At 56.1% G+C, this 15,528-nt stretch overlaps 2 protein-coding genes across 4 annotated transcripts in view; both read left to right on the forward strand.

Moving 5' to 3' along the window:
- ULK1 (unc-51 like autophagy activating kinase 1) overlaps positions 1–2,459 on the forward strand; it is a 34,448-nt gene extending 31,989 nt beyond the window's left edge. Inside the window, exons 21-23 of the mRNA XM_019668924.1 lie at positions 113–270; positions 636–771; positions 843–2,459. Coding sequence (XP_019524469.1) covers positions 113–270; positions 636–771; positions 843–898 — 350 coding nt within the window. The 3' untranslated portion in view covers positions 899–2,459. The remainder of the gene's footprint in view (positions 1–112; positions 271–635; positions 772–842) is intronic.
- A 2,374-nt stretch (positions 2,460–4,833) lies between these two features.
- On the forward strand, positions 4,834–13,540 carry PUS1 (pseudouridine synthase 1). Of its 3 annotated transcripts, none has more exons than XM_019668951.1 (6): positions 4,834–4,891; positions 5,468–5,699; positions 7,457–7,594; positions 8,159–8,261; positions 11,000–11,691; positions 13,210–13,540. In XM_019668951.1, the coding sequence occupies exons 2-6, from the start codon at positions 5,478–5,480 to the stop codon at positions 13,255–13,257; spliced, it is 1,203 nt and encodes a 400-aa protein (XP_019524496.1). In that variant the 5' UTR covers positions 4,834–4,891; positions 5,468–5,477; the 3' UTR covers positions 13,258–13,540. The 3 variants fall into 3 exon arrangements, with proteins under 3 accessions (XP_019524496.1, XP_019524494.1, XP_019524497.1); XM_019668949.1 differs by lacking the exon at positions 4,834–4,891 and adding an exon at positions 4,898–5,260; XM_019668952.1 differs by lacking the exon at positions 4,834–4,891 and adding an exon at positions 5,278–5,348.
- The last annotated feature ends 1,988 nt before the right edge of the window (positions 13,541–15,528 follow it).

Genomic DNA, 15,528 nt, shown 5'->3' on the forward strand with positions numbered 1-15,528 from the left:
GGGGACAGGAGGGCCCAGTGTGCGTCCCGGAGCAGAGCCCCCAGCCAAGCTGACGGCTGCCCCCAGCCAAGCTGACGGCTGCCCCCAGCCAAGCTGACGGCTGCCCCCACAGTGGTCCGTAAGCTGAACGAGCTATACAAGGCCAGCGTGATGTCCTGCCAAGGCCTGAGCCTGCGGCTGCAGCGGTTCTTCCTGGATAAGCAGCGGCTCCTGGACCGCATCCAGAGCGTCACCGCTGAGAAGCTCATCTTCAGCCACGCTGTGCACACGGTAGGGGCAGGCGGGAAGGTGCGTCCCCGGCCACACCCTCCCTGAGACTCAGTTTCCTCAACTGTTAAATGAGACGCCTGCTTTCCAAGCCTCTTAGCAGGCGAGGCGGCCTCCAGAAGGGACTGACGCAGGCACCCAGCTCAAGCCTGGCCTGCTCGGTGCGCTGCCTCAGAGGCAGGGTCATTCATTTGTGTAGTTAAAATGCACACTGATCAGAAGTTCCAGAAGCCTGCCTCCTCTGTAGGGGTAACCACTGACCACTCTAGGGTGGGGTTGGCCGCGTGTCTGACCTGTGGCTCCCAGCTGCCCATGGCCACATGAGCATCTGTTCGGACCTCACATGCTGCCCCGCCCCTCCCGAGCAGGTGCAGTCGGCTGCCCTGGACGAGATGTTCCACCGCCGAGAGGACTGTGTCCAGCGCTACCACAAGGCCTTGCTGCTCATGGAGGGGCTGCAGCAGCTCCTCACGGACCAGGCAGACGTGGAGAACATCGCCAAGTGTGAGTGCCCGCCACCTTGGGCGGAGGGTGGGGGGGGAGTGGGCATCGCTCACGGGCCCTTCCACCTACAGGCAAGCTGTGCATTGAGCGGAGACTCTCGGCCCTGCTGACCGGCATCTGTGCCTGACCTCCCAGGAGCCCAGCCCACCATGCCCAGGGGCTGGACCTTCTCTGCTGATCCCATGGCTGGGGCTGCGTGCTGGCCAGCTGGAAGGGACAAGCCTGCGGCCTGGGAAAGGACCGCATCCACACCCTGTGTCCACAGCCAGGTCTCCAGCCACATCTCCGTTTCCGGGCTCTGGCTGGCACTGGGCTTCAGGGCCCTGGAGGGCCCTCACAGAACCTCAACCCAGGCCAGTCCCCCGGCTGCCTCAATGGCAGGTGGGGACATATGGGTGTTCCCCCACCCCTGCCAGACCAGCGTAGCCCTGCTGAGGACAAGCAGGGACCCACTCAAGCCAAAGCCGCCAGACCTGCCCAGGGGCCCCGCCCAGAAAAAGGTGCGGGCTCATGGCCCCCTCTCCTTCCCTGAGACCACCACCCAGCTTTGTGAATCACCAAGCACTTTATGCAGGCGGACTGGCGCCGGGACTGCCCGCTCAGCCCCGGCCGTTGCACACATCCATATACATATATACATATATACATAGCAGTGAGCCTGAGGCTGAGCCTGCTGCCCCGGCCCTCCCCCGGGAGGCACAGCCGTCTTATTTAAATGTCCTTTTAGGGACACACAGTATGAAGCACCGAGCTTTCTAAATCCAGAACAGACATGGCAGTCTTTCACACTTTACTCCTAAGATGTGTCTTACTTTCTGCAGCTGTTTTTTCTTTTTTAAGAAGAAAACTCGTAGGTGTTTTAAGACGTTTGTATGGCAAGAGTGGGGGAGGAGCAGGCCTGGCCTTTGCCTCAGCAAGGATGCTGAGACAGAAGGCAGGTGACACCGGGTGCATGTGCTCTGCCTGTGGCTGGCTGGCCTGCTGTCCCGCCCTGTTAGGGCAGCCAGACCCCTGAAGATGGTGGGCAGGTGAGGGAGAGTGTTTTGTACAGAAACCTCCCCTCCAGCTTTCACAGTAGGTTTTTATGTCAAATTCTGCACCCCCCCCCGCCCCTCCCACACCCCAGGTCCTGGCTGCCAGCAGGGAGTCAGAGGGAGGCCCACCATCAGGGTTCCAGGGGGCCTTTCCTCTCTGCCTAGCTCTGCTCAGCCCCCTCGAATGTACCCCCAAGAGTGCAGAGGAAGCCCAGGTGAGTCCAGGCACCCAGCCAGGGAGGTAAGGTCTACCCCACAGACCGAGACAGATGCACATGTTTCTCTGCAATACTTGAAATACTGCCTTGTGCTTGGACTTAGACGGAGAAGCCCTGTGACTCTTTCCTCGTCACCTGGTGACTTTATTTGTTCCTTGCTGCATGGAACGAGTTCCTATTTATTGCTTTATGGTCGGCTGGCTCCATGGTAGGGGCCTTGAGCAGCTGCCCAGTCCCTCATTTAGTGGCAGCCGAGTGTGCCCACTGTGCCCAGGATGAGCTTGGGGCCCCGGCCCCCGGGATGTGCCACCAGCCGATCCTGCTCCACAAGGCAGCACTCGACCCCTCATCGACTTTAAAAGCAATTTTGTGTGACCCTCCCAGTTGTGTTAAATTGTGTAATATCAGTTTAAGGAAATAAACCTCTGGAATTGTTGAGTGGTGTTACTGATGATTGCTTTGTGACTCTGGCCTCCTGTCACCTGGAGTTTGGCCCTGTCACGCACAGCAGCCGGGCTCAGCTTAGGGACCAAACACCCAGGGCCAGGCCGGGGGCTTGTGTTCGTGTGCCCCCGCCGTGTCCCAGCAGAACCTGCTCACCCGGCCTTGGGGGTCACCGCGGGAAGAAAGGCAGCTCACATGGCACACCATCTCCACAGTGCGGGAGGTTTCCACTTTCTTCTCATCCTCCTCGATGCTGGTCAGTCCCCACCTTGTTACTCTGCACTCACCAGGGTGAGCGTTCGCATGTCCATGATGATCAGTGACCTCAAGCAACGTTTCATGTGCTTGTCGGCCATTTCTAGATCTTTAGAAAAATGTTCAAGTCCTTTGGCCATTTTTTAATTGGGTGGTTTCTCTTTCTAATGTTGAGTGGTAGGGTTTGCATATTTTTCAACTACATAATGTTTTGATAAGTTAAAAATAACATTAAATTACCAAAAAGGCTAACCACAATGTGAACTGCAAGTTCATAGAGAGGTAGCAGTAGAGGAAGTGGGAGGCGGGTCTCGGAAGGCGGTCCCGGTGGGCCTGCACCAGTCTGGCTTCCTGAAGTGCAAACGCTCATCTCTGCAGACAGGAAAGGCTGTGCTCTGGGGAGCCCTGTCCACTGCGGAGCTCCTGCTATATATAAGTAACAGGAAGAAACGCCCAAAGGGGGTGAAGACAATCAGGGCATTGTGCTAGTGCGACATTAACAGGCCTTATTTTTATAGAAAAGTTGTGCAGAAAGTGCAGTTCCCATGCACCCCTCTTCCCCCTACCTCAGTTTCCCCTGTTACTACCACCTTGCATTGGGGGTTACGTTTGTTATCCCTACACTGACCCCTACAATTGAACCTACACTGACCAGCACAAGCACTCAGAGTCCATAGTGTACAATCCGTGGGTCTGGACGAATGCGTAATGACGCGTATCTGTCACTATGGTGTCACACAGCGTCCTTCCTCTGCCCTAAACGCCCTCTGTGCTCTGCCTGTTCATCCCCCACTTCAATCCCTGATCTTTCCACCGTCCCCGTAGTCCTGCCTTTCCCAGAATGTCATAGAGTTGGAATCACACACACAGTGCAGCCTTCTCAGGCTGGCTCCTTTCACTCGGTCATGTGCATCTAAGGTCCCTCCACGTCTCTTCCATGAGAGCTCACTTCTTTCTAGTGCTGGATAATACTCCACTGTCTGGATGCACCACAGTTTACTTATCCGTCACCTACTGAAGGATGTATCGGTGCTTCTAAGTGTTAGCAATTATGCATACAGCTGCTGTTAACGTCCCGCAGGAGCCTGACGCAGGAGCCTGACGGTGAGGGTTAGGCCCAGGAGTGCTGGGCCTGGGGGGTGCAGGGACCATGCAGGACAACCTCAAAGTCCCCTGCACTTTCACCGCGTGCCCAGGCCCACCAGGGCCCCTCAGCCAGGAAGGCTGGGCTCAGGCACCTGCCCCACCTCAAACTTTGGCCCCCTTGGCGCCTGTCCCAACCCCACAGGCATCAGGTTACCCTCCACAGAATGGAGATGCAAGCAAGGTCACCTGCTGTAGCTGGTGGGGTTGAGGAGGGAGCAGGTGTGGAGGTGCTCTGTGTACAGGTGGGGGTGCTCTGTGTGAAGGTGGCCAGATGCTTCCTAATGCTGCTCAGCTACCTGAACTCCCCAGGTCGCACAGGTGACCTTGACTTTCCTCACTCCTGGAGCCTGGAGGTGGTTCTTGCTTCCCTTCTGCAGAGGGTCACTAAGTACAAGTGAGCTCTTTTTCCACTAGGCCTGACTGCTGAGCGAACGGAGCCGTGTCCGCACCCATGAACCCATTTTCTGCCTCTGGATTTGCCTGTTCTGGACATTTCACACACATGGAATCACATGGCACGTGGCTTTTGCATCTGGCTTCTTTCACTGGGCATCACATTCGCGAGTTCGCCCACCTTGCGGCCGGCGTCAGCATTCCTGACTCGTCTTTTGCATTTATTACTTTATAACGCACTGTTATGTGACTGATGGGTGTTGTTATCCGTCTCCCTAAACGTGAATGCGTTAACACGTGTAACCCGGACAGAGAGCCTCGTAAGCGTTACCGTGAGGACGATTTGTTTTCGCTAAGGAGTCGTGCGCAGCCGCATTCACCGCGGTCTCCAACCAGCTTGGCGTCTGCGGCGGGGAAGCCTCGCCCCGCCCCAAGCTCCGCCCAAACCACGCCTTAAAGCGTGCCCGGTCTCGCCCGGCCCAGTTCCGTCCCCCGTGCCAAGCCCCGCCCCGCCCCTCCTCCAAGCCCCGCCCCAACCAGGGCTTTTGTCCGCGCCCGGCCGCCGTCCGACGGTGAGCTCCGCTTCCGTCTTCGCCCACGTGGTCTGGCTGGGGCTCTGTCCACAGCGTCGTGAGTGGGGCTGGGTGGGGACGCGCCCTTGTAGTCCCCGCGGGGTTGGCCGGGGTCTCCCCGACTCCCGAGGGGAAGGCGGCCGGGCCAGACGGGAGGGCTAGAGGGGACCGGGGAAGTCAGAGGTCAGCCTGGGGGTTCAGGAGACGTGGCAGGTCAGCCGCGGGCGCGGCTGGAGCGTGGTGGGTCCCGGGAAAGGTTAGGGCTCAGGGGGCTCGGGCCGGGGCGTCCCGGAGAGGTCAGGGGTCGGGCGCGCGCTCCCCCGCCTCTCGGGCCTTGCATGGGGGTCCCCAGTCTGCGGGCGGCGGCCGGGGCCTTGCGGAGAGCCTGCGGACCGTGGACGCCGCTCCTGGGACGGCGCCTCCTCGGGTAATGACCGCGCCCTGTCCCAGCCCCGGGGTAGCTCGCGGGGCGCGCGGCCGAGCCCCGAGTCCCTAAGTGCTGTCCCCGCCCAGAGGTACGGACGCCGGGACTCCTCCGCTCGGCGGTCGGCGCAGGGCGTGTGCCGCTCTGGGCTGCGACCGTCCCCCCAGCTCCGCAGCTTCTGTCCTGTTCACGCCGCCCTTGCCTTTCCAGTTTGTCCGCCATGGCCGGGAACGCGAAGGTCCCCGCTCCCGTGGGCGCCAGGCAGGAGCAGGACAAGAAGGCGCGCTGTGGCTGGCAGGGCGGAGCCAGGATCTGGGACGACAGCGAGCCGCAGACGAAAAGGCTCAAGAGCTGCGTGGACGGGGAGCCACAGAAGAAACTGCCGAAGCGGAAGATCGTGTTGCTCATGGCCTATTCCGGGAAGGGCTACCATGGCATGCAGGTGAGCCCCACCCCCACCCCCACCCCACCTAGTCTCTGGGGACCTGGGTGAGGCCGCCTCAGGACACCGCAGAAAACCTGCTTTTCCAAGTTGTCATGCGGGGGCCCATCAAACAAGATCAAGATTGGAATCCAAGCCGCTTTGACCCCCGCTCCACCCACGGAGATGCTGTGCCCCGGGGCTCTCCCATGCCTCCCAAGGTGGGTAAGGGCCCAGCTCTGCTGCTCACCAGCCTTGTGGCCCTGGGCACGTGATGGAAGCGCTTGCTGCCTCGGTTTCCCCCTCTCGAGATGGGGGGGGGGTCACAGCACTGACCTCTGGAGCCTGAAGACTCACTAGGCTTACTGGTGCTGTACACCGAGCGTGGCTGTAGAAGCCAGGACATCTGCTGGTAGTGTCTGTCAGACCCATGTAGTGACAGCCTGGGGGTGAGCAGGCGCCCGTTACAGTTCTCCACAAAGCCCATCTGTGGGTTTGATCCTTGCTGAAAGGTGCTCCCAAATGCACGTGACTCTCCTGTTCCTTCAACTCGGTTTGAATGAACTCTCTGGAGGGCTGACTCCCAGTAAAGACTTTCACTGCTGTGTACAGAGTATTTAACTGAAGCAAGTTTAAGAAAATAATGCCTGCCTAAGCTTGCCCAGTGTTACAACTTTTACTGTGAATAATAGTAGTCATAAGATACTTTGTATCCTATTTTATTCTTTTTTAAAAAAGTGTAGGTTGCACCCACGTGAAACTTAAGTTCACAACCACTGGTAGATTGGGACAATGGTTTGGAAAGCATTGCTTCTGTCTGGCGTGGCCCTAAGTGTTTGTAGGAACAGCAGACTCTCTCTGCTGCTCCTTGTGGGTGATTGAATGCTTTTTGGGGGTTGGTTTTGATTATGTGCACTTTTGCCTTAAGTACTGTCTCAAAAAGTTTGAGAAAACATCCATCATCTGTTTGCCTCAGTTTCCCCATTCGGGGGTAGGGGGGAGGTGGAGAGGGACAGTAGCCCACGGGGCTGACAGAAGAACAGATTGAGATTTACCTGTTTGTTAACATCTGTTCCTGTCACTTGAGCGTTTGTGGCTTTCTGCTGAGGAATGGGATTGCAGTGGGAAGGCTATCGATTTGGGGAGGGGCTTCCCTACTGTGGTGAGTCTTGGCGAAGCACCCGCAGGCCTGTTGGAGAGGCTTTCTTTGAGAGCAGTCAGGATGGAGGTGTCACTGATGTCACAGGGTCCTGCAGGCCCAGGGTTATGCTTAGGGCAAGCCGGCAGGGATAGTGTTAGAGATGGTTCTGGAAGCAGTGGGTGTCCTTCCCTGGCGGACGTTAGTCCCAAGAGGTTGTACAGTCTCTACAGGAACCAGCGGGCTTAGGAAAAGCCAGGGATGCCAAACCCAGCCCTGGCTGGCAGTGCTGAGGGAGGGCCCCCTGCCCTGAGTGCTGCAGACATATGGGGCTCCAGCAGCAGGATGGTGCTGGCTTAGACCTGACCAGCTGGGAGGAAACAACACCCACTGTTGGCTATTTCACCGACTGCCTGGGGTGGGGATTTCTAGAGACTGTGGGTACCCTCAGGTGACTTTTCTACTTCCCCTGGGAGGGGAGTGAGCTGCAGGGTCTCCCCGTGGCCACAGGTGCGGTCCCCATGCTGTGGGTGTGGGCACACCATGCCTGCCCCTACCTGGAGCAGCCCAGGCCGCGGCCCCTGGCCCCTGACTTGTGGGTAGTGACTGAGTGAGAACCCACTTGTTCTCCCTTCCTCAGAGGAATGTTGGGTCCTCGCAGTTCAAGACCATTGAAGACGACCTGGTGTCCGCCCTGGTTCAGGCGGGCTGCATTCCCGAAAGTCACGGCGAGGACATGAGGAAGATGTCGTTCCAGCGGTGCGCCCGCACAGACAAGGTGGGAACCTGTGCCGCAGGCCCTGTTCCTCCATGTCACTGTCCTCGGATTGCCCTGTCTCTTCATCTCATCATCCTCTGACCTTGTCCCCTCCATGTCACCATCCTCTGATCTCCCCCATGCCTCCATCTCAGTGTCCTCTGACTGCCCTTGTTCCCTCCATCCCAGGGTCACAACTGTTGTGACCTAGATGGGTCACCTCTTCTTGCTCTGCCTCACAGTTCTGTCCTCTCAGCTGCATTTTCTATTTTTCCCAAGTCGCTGAGAGTCATTAGAGGTGGGACTTCACTTGCCATCTACATGATGCCCTGTGTTTGTCCCCTAGTTTGTGTTTTTGCTAGGCTTTAAAGTCATACCGTTTCATAAGGTACGCTGTGCTCATCCTCCTGGTACACAGCGTGTTATTCTTGCCCCTGATTGTTCCCTTCAGATGCCTTTCCAAACAGAACTCCTCCGGGAAAAGACGTAACGTGTGGTGGTCCTTCTGTTCAAGAGACCGCCTCGCAGAGTGCTGCTCACAGAGCAGGGCCCAGCTGCCCCTCCAGCCCTGTGCTTCCTTTGCAGGGCGTATCCGCGGCCGGCCAGGTTGTGTCCCTGAAGGTGTGGCTGATTGACGACATTTTAGCAAAGATCAACAGCCACCTTCCTTCTCACATCCGGATACTGGGTAAGCCTTGCACACTGGGGCTGCACCTGGTGGCTCATCTTGCAGAAAGACTCAAAATTTCTTCTTTCACCAAACTTCTCTGGTGTGGAGTGAAGACAACAGAGTTGTCATAGCAGTTGGTGGAATGGCTGTGAGTCAGCATTCCCGCCTCCCTCAAAAGGGACAGCCTTGGAAAGTCCTGGAATTGCAGCCCCTTGATGCTACACTTGCCTTGTTTTAATGAAACACTGGATATGAAAGTCCAGGTTTGATCAAGTTAAAATGGGCAATTATTTCCTTTTATAACGGGCCTGATAACTAGGATTTTTACATCTGATTTTTTTTTAAAAAGAATGCAGTCTGATTGTCTCTGCCTTTTCAGTGGTGTGTCTATGCTGCTTATGTTTAGTGTGGTAGTTGGGATGGCCGCTGCAGACTGTGCCATGGTTCTCTTTGTCCCTTCTGTTCTTTGTTCCCCTTCTTTTTCTGTCTTCTTTTGGATTAATTGATATTTGTTATAATTCCATTTGATGATCACTTTGGTTGCCTTGTTAGCTGTACTCACTGTGGATTTTAGTGATTGCTTTGGGGTTTAATGTGAGAGTTGGTGAACTTTTCTGTAGAGGGCCAGATAGTGAAATATTTTGGGCTTTGTAGACACATAGCTTATGATCTCTGTTGCATATTCTATTTTTTTTTTTTTAAACTACCCTTCATTCTCAGCTCATGGACTGAATAAAAACAGCCATGTTTTTGGCCAGTGCTTGCTAGTCCCTGGGTTCAAGCACCCATCTCTGACTCACCACCATCTACTTCAAGTGAAGTCACACCGCTTTGTGTGGAGTCTAAAAACTATAACAGTCACGTCTCTCCCTTTGTGCTTTCCGGGGATGTATTTTACAAACACCACACTAACTACATTGTTAAGTATTTTTCTTTAAGCAGCCAGTTAACAGTTTCTAAACTACTTTTTAAAACTGAAGTAGAATTCATGTATAATAAACGACGTATTTAAGTATACAGTTAGGAACTTTTGTGCATGTGTACAGCTGGGAAACCATCCTAGTCGAGACAGTGAACCTTCCACTGCAGGAGATTGGCACGCCCCTCATTCCTCCAACAACCACTGATCTGCTTTCCGTCACTGTGGATTAGTCTGTATTTTTAGGGTTTGATATAGATGGAATCATATATCGTGTACTCTTCTTGTCTGGCTTCTTCCACGGAGCCCAGTGAATGATGCCTTCACGTAACCGTGTATCCAGTTTGGTCCTCTTTACCACTGTGTGCTGTCCCATTACACCGGCACCCACCAGTGGTGTTTCCCTTTACCTGCTGAAGGACATATGTGTTTCCAGTTTGGGGCTGCTGCAGGGAAAGCTGCCGTGAATGCATGGCTGCAGGTCGTAAGCAGGACACTTAACGCGAAGCCGCTAATCCTAGGTGCTGGTCACCTTGCCCACTTTGAGTTGATTCCTAGTGGAACACAGGGTCAGTTTCATTCTCCTGTTTCTTTGCTACTGGTCTTTCTTTGCCACAGGAGGGTAGCTCCCTCCTTTCTAACTCCTCCGAGAGTAAAGTCCCCTCTGATGCCACTCGTTTCCATGGGAATATTCTGGTGTCTCCCATAGACCCCTCCCAGTTCTGCTGAGACACACCACATCCCGCACACAAGTGCTTGAGGAGTTGGCACTGTTTCTGTGGTGGCCCAGCGACATGGGTGTCTGCCAGCACTTTAAGCCTTTCCACATCAGTGACATCCTGAACAACTAACATCACATGCACACAGCAGACTTATGATGCTCAGAGTTGATGAAACTGAAACTTGATCCCAAGACAAGAAAAGAAAACTAAAGTTACCCCAAACTCAACACGGCACTGGAGACACAGGGACAGAGGGCAGCGCAGCTGCTGCCTTGAGCCGGCGATGCTGTACCCCACACTGGTGTCCTCGTTGTGTGCCTGAGCAAGAGGCGCATCACTCCCCCAAGTCACACGGCTGCCGGGAAGGGCACGGCCCTGATTCGGCTCTGGGACATGGGACACCAATTTGGGCTTTGAGTCACACTCGCTGTGAGGTTGAACCCACGTGACCTGGTGGACCTCCAGGGCCAGTGGTGCCTGCGAGTCTCTGTGCGAGGAAACTGTCGTCCAGCTAATAGTTCTCACTGCTCTTCAGAGGCGTTCCATACAAATACAGGCATGCACATACGTTTCTGCTTTCCTCACAAGTGGAATCCCCCTGCTTAGGGTTCTTCATTCTCTCTTTATTTTTCACTTAACAGTCAAATATTTATCGAGCACCTACTGGGTGCTACGGTGCTGGAGGCGCTGGGCGTCTTGGGGGAGACCCAGCCTCAGCTCCTGCAGACCTTCCTGGTCTGTGTCATCCTACGACTGTTCTAGAATATATTTGATCATTTTCCAGTTGCTGGACTTCTGTTTCCTTTCTGTTTCCTGCTGTTACACACACTGCTGCCTCTGCCTGCATCTGCAGAACAACTTCCAATGGCGGGCTTGGGTCAGACTCACGCTGGCCCACGGTGGTGTCTAGTCCCTCTGCTGAACAGCAGCAAGGTCCACGCGGGGCAGGGCGAGCACAGGCTCCGCCCCTTCGGCAGCCTGGGTTCTGACAAACGTGGGCTCTGCTGTGGTGGGCCGTCTGGCTCTGAGATGGAGGTTTAGGGTTTAGCGCACGCAGCTGGCTCCAGCTGGTTGGGGTACTTGTCTGAAGCCTCTCTCTGCTCCTCCTCCCCCAGGACTGAAGCGGGTCACTGGTGGCTTCAACTCCAAGAACAGGTGTGACGCCAGGACATACTTCTATATGCTGCCCACCTTTGCTTTTGCACACAAGGACCATGATGTGCAGGACGAGACCTATCGGCTGAGTGCCGAGACGCTGAGGCAGGTCAACCGGTTGCTGGCCTGCTACAAGGGCACCCACAACTTCCACAACTTCACCTCACAGAAGGGGCCCCGGGAGCCCAGCGCCCAGCGCTACATCCTGGACATGTTCTGCGAGGAGCCCTTCGAGCGGGATGGCATGGAGTTCGCGGTGATCAAGGTGAAGGGGCAGAGCTTCATGACGCACCAGATCAGGAAGATGGTGGGCCTGGTGGTGGCCATCGTCAAGGGCTACGCCCCAGAGGACGTGCTAGAGCGCAGCTGGGGGGAGGCGAAGGTGGACGTGCCCAAGGCGCCCGGGCTCGGCCTGGTGCTGGAGCGTGTGCACTTCGAGAAGTACAACCGGCGCTTTGGCAGTGACGGGCTGCATGAGCCGCTGGACTGGGCACGGGAGGAGGCGGAGGTCGCTGCCTTCAAGGAGCAGCACATCTACCCCACGATCGTCAGCACCGAGCGTCACGAGAGGTCCATGGCCCAGTGGCTGAGCACCCTGCCCGTGCATGACTTCAGCGCCACTGCCCAGGCGGCAGCCAGCCCCGGTGCCAAGGTGGGGCTGGGGGCTGGGGCCACGGGGCTGGGGGCTGGGGCCACGGGGCTGGCCCAGGTCCTTCTAGGAGCTTGGCTAAGCACTTACCTATATGTCGTCTGTGGCTACGCTTCTAATCCACTACACGTTGGTGTTATCGTGCCTGATGTATAGATGAGCAGGCTGAGGCACAGAGAGGTACATCACTCCCCCAAGGTCACACAGCAGTGGGAGGAACAGGGCCAGGGCGTTGGACCGGGTGGCTGCTGACCCCAAATGGTGCCTTGCACCTGCTCCCCACTCCCTTTAGAGACCCTGGGCAAGGGACACACTAGGTGGCCAGTCTTTCCGTTTGCGACATGGAGGTGACTGTAGGATGTCCTTGGGCTGACACTGCTGATCAGTTAGTGCGCGTCTGTTGTTAACCCCACTCCAGCACATGGGGTCCCATGAGGGGAGGTGCCCGGGATGCTCAGTGCCAGGCGTCCTGCTTGCCCTCCCAGGCCGCGCTGCAGCCCGTGTGCACAGTGGGTTCCCAGTCAGGTGGCTCTGCTCACAAGCGCTGGGCCAGGCTTGCTAGGGACCTGGCTCCAAGTGTGACTCGTTCATGAGTTCACTTCCAGCGGTGTTTTAGAGGAACGTGCAGGATTTGAGGCACTAGAGCTAAAAGCAGTCTGAAGTTGAAATTTTTCTTCAGTGTTCTTGACCTGGAGCGCTGAGAGGTGTCCCCAAGGCCCATGCTCTTGTGCTGGGCAGCGGGTGCTCAGAGGGTGACATCCCTACCAGGAGCTCTGGGAGGCGTCTTCTCGTTGTCTGGGTATCTGGGGGAAATACTGCCCTTCTGCACACCTGGGGCTGTGAGCTCGTGCGTGTAGGTGTGAGAGCAGCAGGCGTGCAGGTTGGATGGGGAGCGACCGCCAGTGCCACAGAGGTGATCGGGATGGGTGGGGACAGAAACGGGGCCTTTGTTCAGGCTAAAGGGGCCACAGCAGCCCAGCGCCAGCCAGCGGTGGCCGCATGGAGGGTGGGCCTCGTGTGGTCAGAGCTGAATGTTTTTTCAAGAGAAACTGGCATTCCAGAGTTTTATGTGAACTCTTCCAGGTTTTAAGTGTTGATGGTTATGTTGTAATTTCTCCAAGCACTGTGAGGCCAGATGGAGCCTGTGTGCAGGCTGGACCTGAGGCGTGAGTCCCGCTAATGGAAACTGCTGACCACTTGCTGTCCCACACCCTGCTGAGGGGTCTGCACTGTCCAACTTTGAGGGAGTCCAGTTTTATGTCCCCCTGGGAATTGGAGGAGCCCTGTAAAGACCCCCTCTTGTCCCCAGCTCCTGGCTTTCCCCATTCAAATCAGGTTCTTGAGACAGTTGAGAGAAAGACGAGGCGTCAGGCCAAGAAGACATGCCAGCCTTCATTCCCAGCGGGATAGGCTTGGAGGGTGGCTCAGGACGTCAGCACCACTGAGCCCGGCCACGGATAGCCCCCTTCACGCCTGGGCAGCGAGCTCCCCACAGCTGTCTCGTCCGCTCTGCTTCTGCAGGTTCCCAGCCCCCAGGAAGGCAGTGAAGGGGACGGAGACAGCGACTGAGGCGGGCCCCGCGGAGCGTCTTGGACTTGGCCACGACGTGTGTGCCCGGAGCTGACACTGCTGCTGTGGGCCCCGCTCCTCCCCGAGACTGGAGCGCCGAGATATGGCATCGTTACCTCAGGACCTCGAGACCCACATCATTCTCAGTTTCCCTCACAGGGAGAACCTGCCGCAATCTGTTTTCAGCTCAGCGTAAACTCTGTCCACCTCAGCATGCAAAGACACTATTTTTTTAAAGAAGCGGTTTTCTTATTAAATAAGTACAGACTTTGCTTATTCACTCCTTCTTTTACCTGTTCCTTTGTCTTCCCCTTGTTCCTTTCCTTGAGAGCTTGAAAGGAGCACTGTGTGCTGTGTTGGGACAGACCCAGCCCTGGGAGCCTTGGTGAATGGTGACCGGTGGGACAGTGCCTTGTGGCTGTGGGGGCTGAGGCCGGAGCAGACTGTGCGGCCAAGGCCCTCAGGACGGGGCTTGGCTGCGTGTAGTAGAAGCCTGACAGGTGGCACAGACAAAGACAGCATAGCAGTCCCCGAGGCTGAGCGAGGGTTCCTTTTCTCTGTCCACCTGGCCTTCATCCTGGCCACATCCACCAGCACTGTCCATGGTCCAGGTGGCAGGACTGAGGGCTCAGGAAGGGGCATGGCGTCAAATATGTCCCTTAGCGAGCTCTCCAGGGAGACACATCAGCAACTTCTTTCCCTCATTAGCCAGAGGCATGTCATGTGGTCATGTCTAGCTGCAAGGGAGGCTGGGAAATGCCTTTTATGAAGTGGTGCACAGTTCTACATAGAACAGAGTGACCTGTTAGCAAAGAAGGGGATTGGCGATTGGGAGTTCTGCAGAAGGCACAAGAGGATATCAGGTAGGGAAGTGGTGTGTGTGTGTGCATATGGGCTGTGAGTGTGCATGGGTACATGCGATGCATGGGTACATGCGATGCATGCGTGCATATGTGTGCATACCCATGTGAGCATGCATGGGTACATGTAATGGCATGTGTGTGTGGGCATACCAGCGTGTAGGTGATGTATGAACATGCATGGGTATGTGTGCATGTGATACGTGCATACCCATGTATGTAGGTGATGTGTGTGCACATGGGTACATGTATGCATGTGTGATGTGTGTACAATGGGGTTGGACACATACCTTCAAGGGACTAAGCCACATGGAGGACAGATGGGGTGGGATGAGTAGACGATCTAGGAGACTGGTGGTGACCTGGGGAGGTGATGTGGGGAGGGTGAGTGAGGTGTGTATGTGGGTCAGAGGTCAGTAGTAGGGCTTAGAGCTGCAGGGGATCTGGGGCTGGGGAAGGATGGGAGTTAAGGCTGACCTGGGCTTTGGGTTTGAGGAATTGATGAGCTGGGGCCATTGACACAGGGCAATTGGGAAAGGAATGGGTTTGGAGGAGAGAGATTGGAGGTTGTTTTTAAACATGTTCATTTTACCTGTGACAGAGCTTTCTTTTTCGAGCAGTTGTCATCTGAAACTGCAGTTAGAGGGAGTCTGAGGGAAAATGTCATGGTCCGATTCTGAAAACAGAAACCACTCGGTGGTTTTAATCAGGCAGATGTTTTCTCCAGGAAATTTGGGGCTTAACAAATGTTGCAGGGGCTGATGGACCTGGTTTTGGACTGAGCCTCATGGAATGACTTCCAGAAAAATACAGAACTGACCCACCAAGGCACCTCCTGTTTCTGATGCTGCCGGGGGGGATGGGAGGACCCAGAGCCCCCACCCATGGCCCTAACACCTGGACCTGTGTGACAAGCCGCCCAGAGCTGTGGCCCAGGGTGAGGGGTTCAGGTCAAGAAGCTCCGACTGATGGGCACCCAACACTGGGCCTCCCTGGCACGACAGACATGTGTCAACCCTGCTGGGGGCGGCAAGCACAGTCAGGGGCGGCAGACAGGGGCTGCCACCTCCAGTCTCGCACAAATGCAGCAGGGGCCTAAGTCGCAGCTGGGACTCTGACCACAAAGGAGTCTGGCAGATGTGGCTTTTACCTGCCCAACCTCATCTTGAAGGAGGGTGGAATGCCCGGCAGTTTAATGGGAGAGAGAACGTCCTTTTAAAAATGGGGCTGGAGCGTGAGCGGCCAGCAGCTGCAGTGAGCAGCCATCCAGAAGCCAGCGACTGATATGCCTCACCCGGGAAGAGCGCAATGATGGTGCCAACTTGGGCCAGTGAAGCGACGTCCTCCACAACTAGACTGAAGAACAAAAACGACAGCACTTGTCTGTCCCCCTTCCCCCAATTCCCCAGCA

The sequence above is a fragment of the Hipposideros armiger genome, unplaced genomic scaffold (assembly GCF_001890085.2).
Source record: "Hipposideros armiger isolate ML-2016 unplaced genomic scaffold, ASM189008v1 scaffold_544, whole genome shotgun sequence".
Classification (NCBI taxonomy): Eukaryota; Metazoa; Chordata; class Mammalia; order Chiroptera; family Hipposideridae; genus Hipposideros; species Hipposideros armiger.